The 16,339-nt window shown below is 39.7% G+C and overlaps 1 protein-coding gene across 5 annotated transcripts in view; it reads right to left on the reverse strand.

The window, feature by feature from the left end:
* The window catches only part of C18H16orf87 (chromosome 18 C16orf87 homolog), a 29,367-nt gene extending 17,036 nt beyond the window's left edge, over positions 1-12,331 (reverse strand). For 4 of the 5 annotated variants that reach the window (XM_019012858.4, XM_031003046.2, XM_055366730.2 and 1 more), the window contains exons 1-2: positions 11,966-12,331; positions 5,320-5,416 (exon numbers count right to left, since the gene is read on the reverse strand). In XM_019012858.4, the coding sequence (XP_018868403.1) occupies positions 5,320-5,416; positions 11,966-12,031 (163 nt within the window). In that variant the 5' untranslated portion in view covers positions 12,032-12,331. The remainder of the gene's footprint in view (positions 1-5,319; positions 5,417-11,965) is intronic. The other variant, XM_019012859.4, reaches the window with a different exon arrangement.
* Positions 12,332-16,339: the final 4,008 nt, after the last annotated feature.

The following is a 16,339-nucleotide window of genomic DNA, read 5'->3' on the forward strand; positions in this document are numbered from 1 at the left end:
CTTACAAAAACTCTGTAACTAACAGGGCCTTTGAGCCCCTATGCTCCAAGCCCACTCCCACGCTGTACTTTCAATAAATTCCTTCATTCCTTCCTTGCTTTGTGTGTTTCATCCAATTCTTTGTTCAAGACACCAAGAACCTGGACACCCTCCACAGTTAACATCACCACGCCTGGCTAATTTTTTGTATTTTTCTTTTTTACAGACAGGGTTTCGCCATGTTGCCCAGCCTGGTCTCGAACTCTTGAGCTCAAAGTGAACTGCTCGCCTTGGCCTCCCAAAGCACTGGGATTACAGGTGTGAGACCTTGTGCCCAGCCTGTAACCTCCGCCTCACTGGTTCAAGTGATTCTCCTGCCTCAGCCTCCCAAGTATTTGAGATTACAAGTGCACACCACCATGCCCAACTAATTTTTGTATTTTTAGCAGAGACGGGGTTTCACCATGTTGGCCAGGCTGGTCTCAAACTCCTGACCTCAGATGATCCGCCCGCCTCGGCCTCCTAAAGTGCTGGGATTACAGGCGTGAGCCACCGTGCCGCATGAGCATTTCTTAACACAGTGTTACTCCTAACACGCATCTCTTTCTCTCACCAAAATTAATTTTAAACTTTAAAAAACTCAATTCCACCGGGCGCAGTGGCTCATGCCTGTAATCCTAGCACTTTGGGAGGCCGAGGCGGGCGGATTACCTGAGGTCGGGACTTTGAGACCAGCCTGAACAACATGGAGAAACCCCACCTCTACTAAAAATACAAAATTAGCCGGGTGTGGTGACACATTCTTGTAATCCTAGCTACTTGGGAGGCTGAGACAGGAGAATGGCTTGAATCCAGGAGGCAGAGGTTGCAGAGGTTGTGGTGAGCCAATATCGTGCCATTGCACTCCAGTCTGGGAAACAAGAGCGAGACTCCATCTCAAAAAAAAAAAAATTTCATTAATTCCTGTAATAGATTTTATATATACATATTTTCAGCTACACTAAGTTCTATATAGTTTTACTCTACCACCTCCCTATTTCTCTGCATGTTATGAAGGTATAAATAATTGATTAGCATATATGAAAAACATGAGTTTTAATTCATATCTAGCTAAATCTATTCAGCCTAACAGATTCTTTTCTTCCTGCACATCACAAACTGTGTACAATAATTAAATAAGAGCTTTCAACCTAGTGAAATTTTAAAAATATCTTTTATAGCTTTATTTTTAAAATCAATGAGCTTTAATTATAGTTTTTTTAAAAAGATGTTTACTTATGCAAACAAGTCTTCCTTGACTCTGTACTTGTTATATAGTTACCTATCTATCCATTTATGTATTTACTTATTAATACTACATGTAGAAATCATTTTGTGGGGTTTTAAAAACAAACAAGCTCATATCCAAGTATTGTTTTGCAGTTTTTCCTTAAATTAACAATGTTTTAGAGATCTTTCCATTTCAGTACATAAAATCTGTATCATTCTTTCAAACTAGCACATACTATTAACTAAAAGATAATTTAGCTACTTAATTTAACCATTCCCCTACTGATTACATCTGGCTTACTAACAACCTTCTGCTATTATAAAGTGTTGCCTTGAAAACCCTAGTAAATGCTTCATTGTGTATATAAACAATTAGGCTCTCTAGGCTACCTACCTACTGATTAAGAGCTCTGCATTCTAGGTTATGTGTATTTAAACCTTTTAACAACTACTGGTAAGACTGGTCTCCAAAACGGCTGTACCAACTTATGTTCCCACCAACAGTATGAGACTATCCATTTTGCCATACTCATGAAAGTACTTAGAAATTCTTTACATTTATGTGAACTGTGGGCAAAAAGAATGGCATTTTGTTTCAACCGCATTTCCCTGATAAATTAGTGAAGTTGGTTATCTTTCAGATATATAGTGTACATTTTCATTTCTTCTATTAATTCTCCACTACTTTCCTTAAAACTGAAATGTTCTATATCTCACTGACAACATTAAGCACTTGATAAATTGTAGTGACCTTAAACTCTTCTCAATTCCCTACACACCATGGGATTATCCAAGGCAAATCTTACTTCTAAGAAATTTAATTGTAAAAACGAGAATTACTGAGTACCTAAAACTTACCATGCTTTGCAAATGTTAGACATTTTCATATGTACTTCAATCCTCTAACACTGGTACTATAAATCTATCTTATAAACAAACAACAGTTGCTCATGGAGGTTAACTAGGCTGCTTAGAAAGGGACAGAATCTGAATCTGAAGCCAGGTTTTCTGACCCCCACGTCTGTACTCTACCAAACTGTTTTTGAGGCTTTGAATACTCTTAATCCTCTCCCTAAAATCTTTTCCTCCTGTGGTTTCTATGGCACAGCCTATCCTTGACGTTTCTCCTTCCTTTCTGGTTTGGTTTTGTTGCTGGTTCTTCCTCTTCCTGCAGGGATTTCTGGGCTTCAATGTTTCATCTTCACTTCAAAGTCAAAAGACCACTCTTACTAAACAAGGAAATCTCAGGAAACTCCAAATACAAAATAATAATGAATTGCTTCTTAAAACTCATCGCCATGACTTACATAACATTGTGCTGTTGGTTTTTCTCCTACAGCTGACATTTCTTCTTAGTTGATCTGACCTGTCTGTAAAATTGGTGTTTGTCACAGTTTAGTCCCTGAATGCCTTCCTCTTCCTAACTTACAAACTCTGCACCACGAGCTCATCCATTTTCCATGATGACAACTACCATCTAGTCACTGATGGCTCAAAAGTTTTACCTGCAGCTGAGGCTGCAGACTATATGTCCAACTGAAAAAAAAAAAAATCTACACGGATGATGTTTCTATACCCAAAATTAAATTCTTCATCTTTCCCCCACAGCTTGTTTTCCCTCTTATATTCTCTTTTAACTAGCAATCCAAGTCAGAGATCTGGGAATCTTCTAAATTCTTCCCTCTGGTTTAACTGGTTAAACTTAACAACTCATTAACACTTGTATCATCTGTTCCTTCTTTTTTTCATTTTGTTTTAGACAAGGTCTCACTCTGTCACCCAGGCTAGAATACAGTGGTACAATCACAGCTCACTGCAGCCTCAACTTCCCAGGCTGACGCGATCCTCCTGCCTCGGCCTCCCAAAATGCTGGAATTATGGGCATAAGCCATCATGCCTGGCCCTGTTCCTTCTTTTATCTTTGTTGACTTTCTTAACTCATTTCTCATCTGAATCACTGGTACATAAAAGGAGCTCAAAAATACTTGAATTAAAAAAATAGGCACTTTGTCTCCCTAAGAACAAGGACCATGTCTTATTCATTTTTAGAAACTCAGCACTGAGCTGACACGCCACCCCAAAATAGCTACCGAGTGAATCATCATTTCAGGGTTCCTTTATCTAAACCAAACTCTCAGAGAGTAAGATCCAGAAATGCATTTTTAACAAGTTCTCTGGATGAATCCTATACAGCCAACCCAGCAACCGCCTTTAAGAACCAGTGAATTATGTTCATTCTCATGATGAGAAGAGAACTGAAACAGTGACAGAAATGGAACTAAACAAGTTTCCTGCCACTTCTATATAGACCTAAGATAAATAAACCTCTCAGACATAAATAAAAATTATTATTGAATCATCTGCTACTATAATCAGTCTTTGTCTAACTCAGTATCCTTAGTTAGCCTACTGCAATAATCCACTTCCATATTTGTACCCCTACAAACTATTCTCTACACAGCAGCTAGAATGATCTTTCTAAAACTCAAATCAGAGGATGCCATCTTCTCCTCACTTCATCCCACCCCATCTCAGGGACAGTTTCTCCTCACAGTTTACAAACAAAATCCAAACTTCTTACTCTGGTTTACAAAGCCCTATATAATCTAGCCTCTGCCTAGCCCTGTGAACTCATCTTCCACTCTTCTAATCATACTGTCTACACTGCAATCACAATGGTCTTTTTTGTTCCTAAAATATAAAAAATTTTTTCCAACCTTAGAACTTTTGCACTTGCTATTTCCATCTGTCAAGAATGTTCTTCTCCCTGATCTTATCATGGCTAGCCCCTTCTATCCACTGAGACTCCATTTAAATGTCACCTCCTCATAGGGGCTTTCTCTAACCACCCAATCAAAAGTAGACTTCCAGTCACTTCATAGGACTATAAAGCATTCATCACAAGGTTACATTTTCTCTGTATATTTGTTCACTGTCTATCTCCCACCCACAAGAATATAAGCTCCATGACACCAGTAAATCTGCCTTAACAGTAGAATTCAGTGCTTTGTGCCCAAGGCTTGGAATAGTGTCTAGCACATAGCAGGTGCTCAGTATATATTTGTAATCAACCTACTCTTATTTCGAGGTCACCACCGTATGAAGGTCTGCTTTTAGCCAAGAATAAGTAACAAAATTGTATCTTTAAATATTAATAAGTGTCTATTGAATAAATCCAATTTGTCTATGTTAATGGAAAAGCAACAAGTTCAAACAAAATCATTATTTGGATATCCTCAGTCAGGGAACTGTAAAACATAGCCAACATGTCTAAAAACATTTTTCATACCAAAACCAAGCTATATTCTTCAACGGTCACTAGTTTAAAAAAAAAACAAAACTTAAAAGTTGCTGCAAATTTTACCACCATTATGAGAGAAAAAACTCAAATGTCCATCAACAGGAGAATGGATAAACAAATCTCCATACAAAGACTCCTACTAAGCAATAAAAAGGAATGAACTCTTATTGGTACATACAACATGACTGAATCCTAAATAATTACACTCAGTGAAAGAAGCCAGGCAAAAAAGAGTACATACTATATGATTCCATAAATACGAACAGTAACAGAAAGCAGATCTGTGGTTACCTGGGGTGGAGGTAGCAGGAAGGAGGGATTACAACAGGAACTAGGACACTTTTGAAATTGATGAATGTTCATAATATTGATTGTGGTGATTGATTGGTATATACATATGTCAAAACTTATCAAACTGTGCACTTCAAATACCTCCAATTTACTCAATGTCAATTATTACTAAAGCTATTTTTTAAAAAAGTTTTTATATCAGATCAGGTGACTCCCTTGCTAAAACCTTTCAATGGTTCTCCACCTTCAAAAATAAAAAATGTGTTACAAGCGTTATCAGCATTGTAAGGGACTTAACATTTAAATGGAATGCACATGAAACCAACGTCGTAAACTAATTCCAATAGTTAATAAAAGCCAAAAACACTTGAATAGATTTAAACTTTTAACTTCAACAAAAAATGTAAATAGTAACTTCACAAAAATTAACTTTACATTTCTACATCAAAAAGCTAAAAATGTATTAAACTCACAGTTACCTGTAGAAGGTGGTGATTTCTCTGAGTGTTTTGCATTTAAAAGTTTTCTGCTAATAAATATGTAACCACAAGGACATGATTTACATGCAACAGGAACCTGTAGGAAAAAAAGAAAAATATATATTATTACTATTTTTCTATTGTTAAATTTCTCAGTGTCTATGTGGTCTCCTCAAATGAATGATAAATTACTTGAAGGAGGAATCATGTATTTATTTAAACCTCAACTCCTTACAACAAATTATCTGAGATGAGTATCATAACACATAGATATTCACATTCTTTTTTTTTTTTTTTTTTTTTTTTTGAGACGGAGTCTTATTCTGTCACCCAGGCTGGAGTGCAGTGGCATGATCTAGGCTCACTGCAACCTCCACCTCCTGAGTTCAAGTGATTCCTCTGCCTCAGCCTCCCAAGTAGCTGGGACTACAGGCACACGCTACCATGCCCAGCTAATTTTTGTATTTTTAGTAGAGATGGGGTTTTACCATATTGGCCAGGTTGGTCTCGAACTCCTCACCTCGTGATCCGCCCACCTCAGCCTCTCAAAGTGCTAGGATAACAGAAGTGAGCCACCACACCCGGCCTGATACTCATACTCTTCTACTGCTTAACAAAACCATGAAGACTATACCATACCAATACCATAAAAAATAAATGTGTATTAAATATGCGCTGATGTGAGTGACCAATAGAAAACTGTAATAGGGTCAGAGCAAGGGGAAGTATGTGGAAAAAAAGGTAGCATTTCCTAAAATGTTAGTTTGACAGCTTTTTACGGTATAGAACAAATTTGAAAAGGGTGAGTGGGTAGGAAGTCATTAAAGTAATCCTGGTAAAAGATTATGAAGGACCAAGTGGAACAGTGAGAACGGAAATGGAAAAAGGTAGATCTGCCAGAGTTTCAAAGGCAAGAAAAACAGACAAAGGCCCAAACTGATGACTGGTGATAAAGTGGGAAGAAGTGAAAATAACTCAGGATTCTAACATGAGAGGAGAAGATATCAACTACCACTGACAAAGAATAAAGAATAGTTTACAGCAACCAGATTTTTCTTAAATTGTTGTGGGTAGATAGTAGGTGTACATGTTTATGGGGTACACTAATATAGACATGCAATGCGTAACAATCACATCATGGAAAATTGGGTATTCAACCCCTCAAGCATTCTTCCTTTTTGTTACAAACAATCTATACTCTTTTAGTTATTTTTAAATGTACAATTAAATTATTATTGACTATAGGACTGGGCGCAGTGGCTCACACCTGTAATCCCAGCACTTTGGGAGGCCAAAGCAGGTGGATCACTTGAGGTCAGGAGTTTGAGACCAGCCTGACCAACATGGTGAAACCCCGTCCCTACTAAAAAAAATACAAAATTAGCCAGGCGTCATGGCACATGCCTGTAATCCCAGCTACTTGGGTGGCTGAGGCAGGAGAATCGCTTGAACCTGGAAGGCAGAGGTTGCAGTGAGCCAAGAACGCACTATTGCACTCTAGCCTGGGCAACATGAACAAGACTCTGTCTCAAAAAAAAAAAAAAAAAAAAAAATTATTATTGACTATAGTCCCCCTGTTGTGCTATCAAATATTAGGTCTTACTCTTTCTAACAACAACCAGTTTGAGGGGCAAAAGTATGCTGACATAAAAAAAGAGAATGTAGGAGAAAGTAGGAATTTAGATCCAGAATCTTATATCTTAGTTCCAGGAATGAGTCCGGACAAGATATTTAAGATCTTCAAGCTTCTGTTTCCAAATCTGCAAAATACGTAAATTTCCTTTCTCTACTCCAAACTTATAACTGTTTTTTAAGCCAAGTGCTACTGAAAATCATTGAAAAAATTTTTTAGTTTTCCCCATAATCATTTCACCCATATCAAAGTTAATGATCCTTGGAATCAAGACATGTTCACCAAAAGTCTGAAACTAATCTCAACGAAAAAAGTATTTACAGAATAATTACAGTAAGAAAACTGCAATTCCCTTTGTAAGATAAATTCCCCCATTTGGCAGTTGTTCTGCTATGTAAAAACTGAGTTAAAATTATGAAGCTTTTTATCTATGTATGTACAGAATGCCTCATGTTATAGAATCTAAACACTTGATCTAATTGAGCTAAATTGAAATTTTGGCAGAATAATTCCTTTTCTTTGTATAAAAACATTGAACAAAGGATCTCCAATTTGTATTTAAGAAAAATAACAAGAAATCAATAAAAATAATCAAACTCCAGATTTGTCTAACAGCTTGCTTTGTTAAGAATTTAATGAGATCCCTTCAAATCACGACAAAAAAATGCTACATTTTTTAAATAGTGTAAAATCTGTCTAAAATAGATGTCTGACATTTTTTCAAATTTCGTATCTTCATAGAAACCAAGCTCAAAGGCACTGACTCATTTCCTTTACACCTAAACATATTATTAAGGGCATCCACAGTAATGTAAATTGTTTTAAATTAATGCTATCCAAAATACGCAAATGCATGTTCTTACTCAACAGCTCCTTTCCTAATCAGCAAGCATTTTCTTCCAGCTACTGAAACTCAATAAATTTGAATTTGGGTTTCAGTCTTATACAAAAGAACTTCATATCAATCCATCTCCAGAATTAACAGTGTTGCAGTTAGATGAGAAATGTACATTTGGCTTTGGGACCCAGAATGCACAAACACTGACTAACTGAATTGACAGGTTGATTTTCATCCACAAATGAAAGTGTTTTATGCTCAATAAACCCTCATGTGCCTGAGTTAATTCATTCTACAGTTTGAGTTAATTCATTCTATAGTCCTATTTAAAATAAAAAGTTCCTTCCCCACAACCTCTGCCCTGGAAAACAAAAAACAAAAAACAAAAAACACACCACCACCACCATCACCACCCTAGATCCTGTAAAAAGAATTATGAAATAGGTTGGACAACTTCAGTAATATTAACCTCATTTCATTAATTATAGTATAATTTAGATTTTAAACAAACACACTAAAGTTTCTTTAAATTTCAGTTGATAATACTAAACCTAACAGTAATGAAATTCTAATGTTACACTTTCAGGATTTTAAAAGAAAATATTCAAAGTATTGTTTACTGATAGTTTACTGGGCATTAATTCACTTTTTTAAAAAAAGATTTAGGTTGTTTGTATGTTTTACAAGTAAAACAGATTTTTTATTTATTTATCTTTTTTTTTTTTGAGACGAAGTCTCACTCTTGTCCCCCAGGCTGGAGTGCAATGGCGCGATCTTGGCTCACTGCAACCTCTGCCTCCCAGATTCAAGTGATTCTCCTTCCTTAGCCTCCTGTGTAGCTGGGATTACAGGTGCCTGTCACCACGCCCGGATAATTTTTGTATTTTTAGTAGAGATGGGGTTTCACCATGTTGGCCAGGCTGGTCTCGAACTCCTGACCTCAGGTGATCCACCCACCTCGGCCTCCCAAAGTGCTGGGATTACAGGTGTGAGCCACCGTGCCCAGCCTGGATTTTTTAAATCTGAGGAAAAAAAAAAATTCTGGTCCTATAGTGTTTCACTGATTTTTTTATTTTTATTTTTTTGAGACAGAGTCTCTGTCGCCCAGGCTGGAGTACAGTGGTGCGATCTCGGCTCACTGCAACCTCTGCCTCCCAGGTTCAATCGATTCTCCTGCCTCAGCCTCCCGAGTAGCTGGAACTACAGGTGCATGCCACCACACCCAGCTAATTTTTTAGTAGAGACAGGGTTTCACCGTGTTAGCCAGGATGGTCTGGAACTTCTGACCTCGTGATCCACCCACCTCGGCCTCCCAAAGTACTGGGATTACAGGTGTGAGCCACTGCGCACAGCCATTTAACTGATTTTTTAAAAGCTCCAAAATAATTACATTACAGATAACTCATTTATATTCTTTACTACTGAAAGAACCAAAGGAACTTATACCAGACATATTTTATATACATCACATAAAATGTCCTTTAAATTAAAAAAAAGCTGCTCTATTTTTTTTAAAAATGAAGGCAAAAACAGAAGCATACACAAAAGATACCAGAAAACTGACAAGAATCTTGAGCACTGATGCACACAAAATGGCTCAGTAATTTTGAGTGATTGATGGATATGAAACCCCTTGAAAATGAAAAGCACTGTGGTTTAAGATGTTTTAGAATGATATGTTCTATAGAAGCCTGCAAAGGAGATGTTACAAAGCAGTTGAAAATCTAGCTTTTTCTTCTTTGCTGATGTCTGTACCCATTTTTCAAACTTACACACACACATAAGTAAATCTAATCAACTGGGAAATCTCAAATTTAAAGATTTTACATTTATGTTTATAAACTATACCTAAATTCGAATTTAATTTTTTTAGGCAACTTAGAATCATAGCAGTATTCTAATGTTTAGAAAATGGCTTTCTGGATTATAATCATATTCTGGCTTATAACTAAAAGAAGCTAGTACTTTTAAATAATGAGAAAGCTAAAATTAATCCATTATTTTTTCACATCAGGTTCATATCACCAAAAGTTTTAATTAGTCCTTATGTATGTTATATTCACTTAAGTATTTAGAATAAAGGACAAAACAAACCAACTCATTAAATTATGTACTAGTTTGCTATGGGCGGAATTATGCACCCCTCGACATCCAAATTCATATATTGAAGCCTTAACCGCAACGTGATGGTATTTGGAGATGGGCCATTTGAGAGAGAATTAGGTTTAAATTAAGTCATGAGGGTGGGGCCCTCATGATGTGATTAGGGACCTTTTAAGAAAAGGGAGAGAGCTTGACCCTCTTTCTGCCATGTGAGGACACCAAGAAGACAGCTATCTGCAAGCCAAGAAGACAGCCCTCACCAGAACATAACCATGCTTTTGTTATGGCAGCCAAAGCTGGGTAAGCTGATTTTATATGAAAGAATAAATATGGGGGAGGGGGTGTATAACAAAATGAATGTGATCTTTCCAAATAAAACGCTGATTGTGTTTTGTTGAACAGTTTTTCAGAAACTCCTATAAGTTTATTATCCTTTGCTCTTTTATATAAAAATAGCCATAAAAAGTGGCTATTTTTCCCAAAAGGTTGCTTTATGCCAATTAGAACAAAGTCAGGATTTGCAAATACTTGTGCCTTACAGAAACTGGAATGCATAACGCATACCATGTAAACCTTACACTTCTACACAATTAACTGGAATAATTGGAAATGATTTAAATACTGAAATAATCTCCCGCAAAGAGTCATATTGCAAAGTCCAGTTTTGTCAAAATTTAACAAATTTAGTTCAGTAGTAAGAATGAAAGTAACTCTCTGGAAAACATGACTAAACTGTTTTTATACTGCATACTGGTATAGCTCCTACACTGTATTTCTTGCACAACCTTTTTCTGATAAGCATTTTTACTACAGCCCATAAAGGATACTTAATAAAACATGTAACATGTTTTCTGTTAAAAGATTTGAAAAACCTACAAGAATTCTCCTTGAAAAATGCACTAAAATCAGCTTATTAAAAAGTCTCCAGCCATTTCAAATTACTCTTGATTTAAAAAAAAAAAAAAGGCGGTGGGGGGAGGGGAGGAGAGAAAGGTAGTCATTTTGAAAAAATCCACTCAGTGGAAAAGGAAAAAACACACCCAGATCTACATGTTGGTAACAAACGAGGGCCTTACGAATGGTTTTAACTGAAGTAGTTTTAACTCATTAGATGTTAAGGCTTAAAGGAATGTCTATTATTCCAGTAAAGAATTGAGACACGCTTCAACACAGCGATCACTGAAATGAGATGTTTTAAATTACAACTATTACACCATGAACTCAATGTAGAAAGGAATCGTTTCAAATTCAAGAAACGAGATAGAGAGATAGAGAGAGACAGAGAGAGAGAGAGAGACAGAGACATTCAGACAGACAGAGATATAGATCTGGAAGCAGACAGGCCAAATTTGTAACAGTGGATACTGCGAGGGGTGGGGAAGTAAGGTGCGCCCAAAAAGGAGGAAGGGCTTAAACAGGGGCTTTATTCAATCATGACCCATTAAAAACAATGTAAAGGCAGGATTCGCGATTGCACAGCAAAAATATAATAAATACATGAGGAAGGGGAAAAAATCTCCAAATTCGCCGAAACTCAAAATCATTACACGCGGCCCCCTTTGTCCCACTCAGGCGCCCGCCCCGGTCGCGGAGGGGCCGTTTTGGGGAAGCCCCGCACCCGTCGGAACCGGGAACAAAGCCGCCCCCGCCGCAGGAGGGGCTCTCGGAGCCAGGGCCTGGCCTCGGAGGCGGGCGTGCGGCGCACTCTCGCCGGGGCTGCGGCCCGCAGGCTCCCACCGCTGTCACGTGAGGCCGCCGGCGAGGAGAGTCTGGGGCTCCAGACAGCCGCCCGGTGAGCCCACCACAGGCACGCTCCTCCAGTGGCCGGGACACAGCAAGGAGGCGCTTGGCCGTCTGGCCGCCGCCAGGTGGACGCTGGCGGGCCACGGCCCCAGGCTTTTCCCGGGAAACCCCTCGGTGCAGCCCGACCGGCCCCGGACCCCCGCCGCTGCCGGCGGGCCCCAGGATCTGCCCACCGCTCGGCCTCCGGGAGCCCGGCGAGGCCCCCCTCCACAGACAACGGCCGCCAAGCCACTGCCGCCCGCCCGTGCGCCCGGCCCCCCGGCACCCACCTGTTGGTCGCACTCGGGGCATGATTTGGTGGCCATCTTCACTTTCTTGGCTCGAGTTGCAGACATGCTCCTCTCCCTTAGCGGCGGCAGCAGCGACGGCTCGGGCTCCTCCCCTCGCACTTCGGCAGCCCGGCCTCCGCCCGCCCAGTCTCCGCGGGCCTCAAACAAGCCTCTGGCGGGTGCGCGCGCGCCCGTGCGCGAGCTCGCGCGGGACCTGAGCGCCAAGGGGGCAGGGCGGGGCGGAGCGTCGGCCGGCGGCTCCCACGGCGGCTCGCAACCCACAGCCCGCCCGCGAGCTCTCCCAGAGTATCACGAGACGAAGGGAGACCTCCCCCCACTCCGCCAGATCGCCCCGGCGCGGCAGTGGCCACGCCTCCTCTCGGCCTGGCCTACTACGAGGGGGCAAGGCCTGGGCGGGACTCGGCAATAACGGGCGTCGAGTTCGACCAACGAATGCATAGGTAGGGCGGGCCGTAGTGCTGGGCACGCCCCATCCCCACAGAGACCGTGGGAGCGAAGGCTGCGGAATGAATGGTGAAGGGCGTAGCGTGGATCCTGGCATTTAATAAACTTAAGTAGATGTTACCAAGGCTAATCATTGAGAAATTATGATAGACATTTTATGAGAGCACTGGACCCAGCAGCAGAGTGAAAATTCATTTATTTATTCAATATATAATTGCCTAAGTCCCACTGTCAGGAAAATTTGAATAAAATGCAGTGTCAGCCTTCAAGGAGCAGCCTAGCTGTGTAAACCAGTGCTACTCACTATCAGGATGAGGGATCAGTTGTTTTTCTTTTTCCAATCTGTCCGTGACTGATACTTACTAAATTAACATTAAAATTAAATTATTCGAGGCTGGGCGCAATGGCTCGTGCCTGTAATCCCAGCACTTTGGGAAGCCGAGGAGGGCGGATCTCTTGAGCCCAGGAGTTCCAGACCACCCTGGACAACATAGCGAGACCCCCATCTCTACAAAAAGTAAAAGATTTTTAAAAATTAGCTGAGCGTGGTGGCCCATGCCTGGAGTCCTAGCTAGTAGAGAGGCTGAGGTGGGAGGATCGCTTGAGCCTATGAGATTGAAGGTTCAGTGAGCCGAGATTGTGGCCACTGCACTCCAGCCTGGGCGACAGAGCGAGACTCCGTCTCAAAAAAAAGAAAAAGAAAGAAAAAGTGAAATTTAAAAACAACTATGCAAAACGTAAGCTTACTTTTAAATATTTAATTTGACAGACCCAAAGTTATACTTAATAAACAATCAGAACAAACATAACAGAAAGAAAATTTACAAACTGTACACTTGGCTCAGAGAAAATTTACCAATATGCATTTATTACAGAGACTGGCTATTCCACTGATAACTTTTTATTCTACAATTGTTAACTAAAGCAAAGTTATGAGTTACAATTTTACATAGTAAATGTCTGTAAGCACACTTTGTATAAATAACAGGTATATAAATGTTTAAAGCTTTTAATATGAAACCCACAAGATTGCTTCCTGTTTGGTCCATTTACAGGCATACCTTGGAGAGACTGGGGGTTCAGTTCCAGGCCATTGCAAAAAAGAGAGCTACACTCAATTTTTTGTTGTTGTTTCCCAGTGTATATAATAAACATGTTTCCACTATACTGTAATATATTAAAAGTACAATAGCATTATGTCTAAAAAACAGTGTACACACCTTGATGTTAAAATTGGGCTAAAAATCCTGGGCAAAATGGTGAAACCCATCTCCACAAAAAATTAAAAAATAGCCAGGTGGTGACAGCGTATGCCTGTAGTCCCAGCTACTCAAGAGGTTGAGTTGGAGGATCCACTGAGCCCAGGAGGTCAAGGCTGCAGTGAACCGTGATTGCACCATTGCACTTCAGCCTGGGTGACAGAGAAAATCCCTGTCTCAAAAAAAAAAAAAAAAAAAGGAGTTAATCTTCTCAAACCCTGCCACTGCTTTATCAACTAATATTTATGTAATATTCTAAATCCTTTGTTGCCATTCCACTATGTTCACAGAATCTTCCCCAGGAGATTCCATCTCAAAAAACCACTTTCTTTGCTCCTTCGTAAGAAGTAACTCCTCATCTGTTCAAGTTTTATCATGAGATTGCAACATTAATCCCAGCACTTTGGGAGGCTGAGACAGGAGGATTGCTTGAGCTCAAGAGTTCGAGACCAACCTGGGCAACATAGTGAAACCTCATCTTCACAAAAAAATACAAATCTTAGCTGGGCATGATGTGCACCTGTAGTCCCAGCTACTTGGGAGGCTGAGGTGGGAGGAATGCTTGAGCCCAGGAGGTCGAGGCTGTAGTGAACCACAATCGTGCCACTGCACTCCAGCCTGGACAACAGAGTGAGACCCTGCTGTGTGTCCCGCATTTGCAATTACACCCTCCACTGAAGTCTTGAACCCCTCAAAGTCATCCATGAGGATTGTAATCAACTCCTCCCAAGCTCCTGTTAATGTTTATATTTTGACTTGCTTCCATGAGTCATGAATGTTCCTAATACTATCTAAAATGGTAAATCATTTCCAGAAGGTTTTCAATTGACTTTGCCCAGATCCATCAGAGGAATTGCTATCTATGGCAGCAATAGCCTTACAAAATGTATTTCTGAAATAATAAGACTTGAAAGTCGAAATTACTCCTTAATCCATAGGTTACAGAATGGATTAGCAGGCATGAAAATAACATTAATTTCTTAAACCTCCATCAGAGCCCTTAGGTGACCAGGTGCATTGTCAATGAGTAATAATATTTTGAAAAGAATCTTTTTTTCCAAGCAGTAGGTCTCAACAGGGGGCTTGAAATATTTAGTAGACCATGACAGATTTGCTGTCATCCAGACTTTGTTATTCCATTTATAGAGTATAGGCAGAGTAGATTTAATATGTTTCTTAAGGGCCCTAGGATTTGGGGAATGGTATATGAGCACTGACTTCAACTTAAAGTCATCAGCTGCACTTGCCCCTAACAAGACAGTGAGCCTCTCCATTGAAGGTTTGAAGCTAGGCCTTGATTGCCTTCTCTCTGGCTATGAAAGTCCTAGGTAGCATATTCTTCCAGTAAAAGGCTGTTTTGCCTACAATGAAAATTTGTTCTTCAATGTAGCCACCTTTACTAATAAAATTAGCTAGATCTTTTGGATAACTTGCTGCAGCTTCTACATCAGCACTTGCTTCCCACCTTGTACTTTTACATTATGGAAATGGCTTCTTTGTTTTTTTTCTTTTTCTTTTTTTTCTTTATGAAGGAGTCTCGCTCTTTCACCCAGGCTGGAGTGAAGTGGCATGATCTCGGCTCACTGCAACCTCCACCCACCTCCCCGACGAGTTCAAGCAATTCTCCTGCCTCAGCCTCCCCAGTAGCTGGGATTGCAGGCACCCACCACCATACCTGGCTAATTTTTGTGTTTTTAGTAGAGATGGGGTTTCACCATATTGGCCAGGCTGGTCTCAAACTCCTGACCTCAGGTGATCTGCCCTCCTTGGCCTCCCAAAGTGCTAGGATTACAGGTGTGAGCCACTGCACCTGGCCGAGTTGCCTTCTTTCTTTAAACCTTAAGAACCAACCTTTGCTAGCTTCAAACTTTTCTTCTGTAGTCTTCTGTAGAATTGAAGAGAGTTAGGGACTTGATCTGGATTAGGCTTTGACTTAAGGGATTGTTGTGGCTATTATGATCTTTTATCCAGACTACTAAAACTTTCTTCATATCAGTAGTATTGCTGTTTTTCATTCTCATCATTTGCATGTTCACTGGAGTGGCACATTTAATTTCCTTCAAGACTTTTTCTTTGCATTCATAACTTGGTTAACTATTTAGCCCATAGTGTAATAGTTAAAATTTAAACTATCTTCAGTGGAAAAATGGATTTCAGATCTATGATTTTTCTATGCAGGAATTTTCTTTTCAGGGAAAATAAACTTCCAACTGTTCTATCACATTTGTAAAATGTTTAATTATACCATTCACAGAGGTGCAATGTCAGGTTCATTGCCTTTTTAATAATTACTGTGAAAACATGGAACATATTATAATAATATGTAAAATCTCTGTTCTTTCAAGTTTCTAACTTAAATTTGCATCCCTCAATCATAATTACCAGGGAAAAATATGCTGCCTTCCTTACTTGCAGTAAAATTTTAAGATCCAAAAATCCTGCACAGAATACTAGCAAACCATCTTCAGCACAGTTTAAAGGGATTATACATCATGATCAAAGAGGATTTATTTCTGTAATTCAGGAATGATTAAACATACAAAAATCAATCAATGTAATATACCACATTAATAGAATGAAAGGGAAAACGACATGACCTTTTTGAGACAGGGTCTCACTCTGTTACCCAAGCTGGAGTGCAGTGGCTCGA

The sequence above is a fragment of the Gorilla gorilla genome, chromosome 18, assembly GCF_029281585.2.
Source record: "Gorilla gorilla gorilla isolate KB3781 chromosome 18, NHGRI_mGorGor1-v2.1_pri, whole genome shotgun sequence".
In the NCBI taxonomy this organism is placed as follows: Eukaryota; Metazoa; Chordata; class Mammalia; order Primates; family Hominidae; genus Gorilla; species Gorilla gorilla.